At 41.1% G+C, this 6,738-nt stretch overlaps 1 protein-coding gene across 1 annotated transcript; it reads right to left on the bottom strand.

Moving 5' to 3' along the window:
* Nucleotides 1-3,046: 3,046 nt before the first annotated feature.
* Nucleotides 3,047-5,590, bottom strand: foxg1c (forkhead box G1c). The gene has a single exon (XM_080889660.1). It carries the CDS (start codon nt 5,183-5,185, stop codon nt 3,989-3,991), a length of 1,197 nt encoding a protein of 398 aa, XP_080745786.1. The 5' UTR covers nt 5,186-5,590; the 3' UTR covers nt 3,047-3,988.
* Nucleotides 5,591-6,738: the final 1,148 nt, after the last annotated feature.

Below are 6,738 nucleotides of genomic sequence, written 5' to 3'. Positions count from 1 at the left end.
AGAGGTAAGACAGAAATATTTGTTTTTAGTCCAGAAAATCAGAGACAGAATATTTTTTTTGGATAATCAGTTTTTGTAATCACATACTTTGATAAGAGTCCTCACACATACATGAAGATTTAAACATATTACTCCAGTGCCGAAGTCACTTCATTGGCTCCCAGTTGAGTACAGGATAAACTATAAATCTTTCTATTAGTTGATAAAGCTTTCAATGGTTTTAACTTTTATGGTAAACCCATGAGATTACGCGTAGTAAAATATGGTATATACATATAAAATTGACATTGCTGTTAACATATTAAATACAGGATAAATTCTTATGTAAGCATGCTCAAATTGTCTTTCAGTTTGAAAGCATAATTTTACTTATTATTTTACTTATTATAGGGAATAGAGCAATTTTACACTGTGGTAATTTTATGTTTTTTTTTCTGCAAAGAATACTGAAACAACATGCTCTAATAATAATTAAAAATAAAATAAAATAAAATAAAAATAATATTAACACCATGGGACTCAATATAACTCAGAGTTCTTAAGAAGATGTTATAGGATAAAGGAAATAAATCAGAGAGCAGTCAAACTGATATGCAGACTCAAACAGTTAAGTCATTGTTTTGCTCTTCGGTACAACAAGAACGAGTAAAAAGAGCACGTCTATGTCTGAGAGAGGGAGATTGGCTTTCTGACAAGAGACAGACAGACGCCTATAGGTGTCCATCCCACCCACCTTGTTTCAGTGGTTGCAGATCTACCTGTCGAAAGCACTTGCTGCAGATAATGGCAGCCTGTGTGCTGCTGAGGAGGGGAGTGTGATTGACTGGGATCGATTACGAGCGCTGCTGGGGTACATCTTTATGGAGCACACCTAGCTCAGCCAAAAGTCTTGCATCCTAAACTGTGGTGTAAAATGAGCTCATATACATGAAACGGAACTGTGGGAGCCTGAAAGGACTTTGGTCAGTTAAGAGAGCAGGCAAATACTCAGTAACTAACCAAAAAGACAAGAAGAAAATATATGAAACAGCTAAATAGAAAAAGTAAAGTTTCCTTTTTGTTAACCTAAATTTTATTGGCTTTCAAAACAAACAGAACACTGAGAACAAAAAATTAGTAAAACATACACTTTAACAGACATGCAGATGCACAAAGTAACTGTAAGATTCATTTAATTGGATTGTTTTTCTAAGAAAATGGATAGATAGACCTACAAGAAAGTGAACGGGATTTTAAAGGATTTACAATTCCCGCAGATTTATCAAAACATATTGTGGACATACTGTAAATCTTAATATCTCAAGTTTGCATCATCTCCCTCAAGCAGCACAAGGTGGCAACTTTTGTTATTTTGACTTCATTTACAGGAAGGTTATTATTCTTACCCAAAATCCCAAATATGGTGAAATAGTCAGACTGAATTACTAGTCTGAAAGAAATATCTGACAGCACTTTGAAGATTGAGTTCAAACACGTGAACACGTTGGGACACCTCCAGAAAGCGTGTTACAAAGAGGTGTGGGTATGACAGATTGACTCTACATTTGGAAAGGATTTAGAGTGTCTAATGTGAGTGAAACTGAACCTATACAACACCTTACACTGAACAAGGACATGCCAGGAACAGAGTGATAGCCACCCTTTCCCATAAGTGTTTTTTAAGCTCTTTTTCAGTGCACAACAAAAATCTGTTTAATCTGTTTGATTTATAATAATAATAATAATAAGAATTTGTGGTAGCTTGTGGTAACAAGGTTTCTTTTTGACAGAAAATGTTGGAGCATAAACAGAGCCTGAAACTTTTGCAGCGTGGGAGAAACAAGCTGGTCAAACAGGTGCACTTTGAGACATACTGATGCAGAATGTTCAGTGGCTTTAAAGAGCTGATCTGTTTCTCCAAACAGAAATGATGTGGAGGGAGACGTCGAAGGTCTGGCATGGACTGCTTCATGCTCAGCAACTGAATTCCAACCTAATTTTAACGGAAGAACAAATGCAGATATGTGAGGGTGTTCAAAGGCCTATTCCTTCTCACCCAAATAAAACTGAACAAACAAACGTGTTATTCCCACTTTACATTTTGTTGTACATTTTAAAAAATGTATCTAAAAAACTGAAAGAGATGATAACTAAAGAGGTTTTTTTAAACTTCTGGTTGATTTTTGAAAAGGCCATCCTGATTTCTGCAGCCTCCTGCACACCAAAAACCAGCGAAACCTTATTGTAGCAGGGTGAATTATAGCTCTATGGTTATTAGTAGAGCTGTCAAACTAAACATGTTATTTATTACACTAACAGCAAACAGTATCTTCTTACTCTTGCCTCAGGATACAAAAGTCTACTTTGCACCAAAAGCTTGTTGCTTCACAGCTAAGCTCCCCCCCCCCCCCCCCCCCTTGCTGCTCTGCACACCACAGTCCTTCATGCCAAAGTGTAAATATTATCTTTTGTATCTATCTAGACGGTGAGTTTGGCAACAGTGAAGTTACCTGATCCAGCCCGGTCTGCTTTAACCACACGTGACTGAGGATGTGACTGGCTTTGGAAAGGTGGCGGGCTGAGGTTTTTTCTTTCTTTCTATTTATGTTTTTGATAAAGAACCCTTTGTTTAAAAGAGACATCTGCTCTAATCTGCATCCACATACATCTATTAATTTATATCTCCAGGGGGCAGCGGCGAGGAGAGGTGAGGGAAAGTTTAACAGGCAGTGATGTCAGCGCAGGTTGAAACAGAAGACAGATCAATAAGATCTGCGCGACTGGAAATGCCATGTCTACCTGTTGAGGTTACATCACAACCCTTTCCACACGATATCTCCTCGAGAAACCTTTTTAGTGGAACTGTTCATAAACAAAAAAAAAACAACAAACAACAACAACAACAACAACAAACAAACAAAAAGAATGGCTCAGAGCACAGAGGCCTCTGTGCCTCACAACCTTTCCTTAAAACACTCAATCCAGTCTATATATAGTTCTTATTGTGCGGGCTCAAATCTCCAGGGTGAAACATTTAATAACACAGCCAAATAAGAACAATCAACAACTGTAGCTTTTAATGAGGTTAAAAGAAAACACAATTAAAAATGCATTATTTATCGTTTAATTACATGTAAGGTCATTAAAATGGGAATGTAATATATATATGGTTGCAACATTAACGAAATCGAAGACAGTAAGTGCAGCAAATGAGCAGTTTAAGTATCATTTTCACATCACATTTTCACCCAAACTGAAAACTCATAATTTAAAAAGTCCCCGGACTAAAAAAACAACAAAACAAAACAAAACAAAACAAAACAAAAAAAACCCCGGTTCCACCCGTTCGTTTAAAATTAAGCTGGAACCTTTCCAAAGTAATATTTTAATGTGTTGGATACCATGCTGGGGAAAGCGATTCCCTTCATCAAGAGTTTTATACTTTTCGATTTTATTTCATGTTTAAAATCGTGTTTTCTTCTCATCTCCCTTCAACCCAAAACTGGTGACATGCGCCGAAAAACCCTTCACTTTTTGATACCAATAAACACACATGTGGGGAATCATTGATGAGGAAAGTTAACAAAGGATAATATTTTTTCTAGTACAATTTCAGAAGCAGATGCAAACTCGGTGAACGTTAATTGCATTAAAAAATGATCTGCGCATATCCGCGCATAACCTAGGATTCACAATATACGCAAATACACTTTTGTTTTTTGCTCATTTTCGGAAATGTGTTTGTCAGAGGAAGTATTTTAAGACTTATAGTTCACGCGTCATTTATTTTTTGGTCATTTAAACTTTGCAACTCTGAGAAATAATCCAAGTCTATTAACGTTTTTTTTTTTTTACTTAGATACATCCACTGTGACGCAGACATTTGGGTAAATATTGCAGGATTTTTATCATTCATCGGGATTCTTTGGCTTTGCCTTTTGTTTCCAACAATTAGCAAACTATCTACAGCAATGTTTCAAATCTCACACACTGGCTGTCGGGACTGTATCTATTTCTCTATATTCCAAGACGACGGGCTCGGGCTGACTTGAGGGCAATAATTTGAAAAGTCACCGCAGCATCCTCCGAGGTCTGCATGACCGCTCTTGGGTAAAAACGTCGCCGCTGGTGTCTTGGAGGTGGCGCACTCCTCTTGACTAAACGTGGCGGCGCACGGTATGTGGTGAGAGTAAAAGTAGCTGGCTTGTCCGGAGATCATGTTAAAAGAGCACGGGTCTGTCAGCGGCAGCGTGCACGCGGGGATGGAGGCGGAGAAGGCGGTGCACGCGGCGCCGATCTGGTGGCGACGGGACTGCGCGCAACTGAGTCCGATGTAAGACATCTCCTGGTGCGTCTGCAAGAACCGGTCAGCGTCCGCAGCGTTTGCGCTCAGTCGGGCCCGCTGTGAGACCACTGACGTGGCGTGGTTGGAGAAGCGAGGGTGCGCGCTCAGATATGTCCCCGCGCCAAGGTGGGTGCGCACCGGCGCTTGGAGAGGTAGAAACGGCGGAACCGGCCAGTAAAACGAACTGGCTGCGGCCAGAGTGACGCTGGTTGCAGTGCCCGAGGGCATCACACGACCGCCTCCTCTCTTCAGCCCGAGCTTGGTCCTGGAGCCAGCTGCGGCTCTGCGGCGCAGTTTTCCCGATGTGCCACCTATGAAGACGTCCTCGCTGCAGGGGTCCAGCATCCAGTAGTTGCCTTTGCCGGGATCGTCGTAGTGGCGCGGCACTTTCACGAAACACTTGTTTAGGCTCAGGTTGTGCCTGATTGAATTTTGCCACCCTTGTCTGTTTTGCCGGTAGTACGGAAAGTTTTCCATGATGAACTCATAGATGCCGTTGAGCGTAAGCCGTCGTTCGGGACTTTGGCGGATCGCCATCATGATGAGCGCGTTGTAACTAAAAGGCGGTTTTTCGGGTTTGACGCTTTCTTCTGCCCCACCGGTTTTCCTCGATTCTTCCTTATTTCCTTCTCGTCTCCCAGTTACAGTCCCCGCTTTGGTTTCCACTTTGGCGCATTCTTTTGACTTTTCAAAGTTTTGATCATGGCTGGCTTTTGCAAGCTGGCTAGAGCGCACTTTCTGGGACTGAGAAGGAGACTCCTGGTCACCCATCACTCCTTCTCGTCTCCACAACAGGCTGCTGATGCTGAATGAAGACTTGTGGAATAATCGGCTTGAAGTTTTCACATCCTCAATCTCCATCCCAAAGGTTAAAAAACACTCTCGAAATTCTCAAAGCTGTCCGGAGATCACAGGAGAGCGCACCGCTGAACACACAGAGCAAAGATGCGTCGACTCAAAGTGGTAAAGAGCCAAAGACCCACGGGCCAGACAGCGTGACAACAAATGCGCATGATCACAGCAGCTCAGGACTCGTTACCTCCAAAACGACTCGCGTTGGTGTTTACTTTGTAACTGCGCATAAAAGAGAATCATCCTGGGACGTGTTGTGCGCATGTGTCCGTACTTTGAGTCAAGTGGTTCTATTTTAGTAAAAAGATAATTCATTTATTCCAGTGAAGAGTTAAACGCCTTTTATCCATAAAATCAAAGCAACGCACTAAAATATGACTCGTGTGATGTTTTTTCCCCATAAGCACCTATCAACCCCCCCAAAGAAAAATCTATAATAATTTGAGAATGAAAGGATGTGCCATGATACCAAACACACTGTGCCAAGGCGGGCTTGAACCCGGGATGACATGGATGTGCTGTCAATCTATGTGACTGATCAGTGAACTCTGGGGTGCAATTATAACACTTCCGTGACTCATGAAATTCAACACTCTCACACGCGCCTCACCCCCTGGGCTGGCCTCATCTTTCTCTCTCGTTTTTCTTCTTCTCTGCTTTCTCTCTTTGCGCACCTTAATCGACATTATAGGAGCCAATTTGGCAAAATGCCGATCAAGAGAATGAAGACGCTGTAGAGACCGAATGATCCTGTATAAGACGGGCCAAAGACGAGCAGGCTAAAACGCAGAATGAAGGGCAAGATTATTACGCGTACCAGTTATTTCGTAATTTATACCAGCTCTGAGTTGCAAGCTTTTATGATGCAAAATTTTTTATTATTTCTGGGCAAAAATGTGGTAAAATTAAATAAACAGTAGCCAGAGATTCTCTGTAACTGAAAACTGCCTCCTTACTTCAAATTAAACAGTGTATTTGACTTAATCCATGCTTGTCTTAAATCTAATACAGTGAGTTTTCTCGGTTACTTGCTACATAATGCTAACCTTGACTTTTCTTAGTTTGAACAGTTGTCCACCGATGAAGAAAGCAGATAAATGTGTCGACACGTTAAGGTTTCGCTTGAATTGATTATTTTAGTGATAATGCATCAGTCATTTCAGACATGACGTATCCAGGTTTTGATTTTTTGTGGACATGCTTTGGAGTGTTCATGTCGCTGAGAACAGTGTTAAAGTTCAGCAGGCAACAGGCCACCATGACTGAGACTCCGGTGGCAACGAATGAGTTCCAGCCCCGTTAATGACCTAGGCTGTTGTTGAAATAGCACCTAATTAAAGCAGTGTCCTGTAGCAATGAAGCCTGTGGGGTCATAAATGACGAAACATGTAATGTTAATAGTGTGTACAAGCACTCCTAATGATATAAATTCATTAGGCTGCTCATAAACTCATTATCAGAGTTCACTTGTTTTTAAGGCACCTACACCATCCTGGTTTAAATGCATTTAAGTTAGAATTAAGCTGAGCACGCTTTGGCACGATACATCAAGTTCACGTGCC

This window comes from Rhamphochromis sp. 'chilingali' (assembly GCF_963969265.1).
Source record: "Rhamphochromis sp. 'chilingali' genome assembly, chromosome: 8".
NCBI lineage: Eukaryota > Metazoa > Chordata > Actinopteri > Cichliformes > Cichlidae > Rhamphochromis > Rhamphochromis sp. 'chilingali'.
The sequence above is the reverse complement of the archived record's forward strand: the minus strand, read 5'-3'. Positions and strand labels throughout refer to the sequence as shown.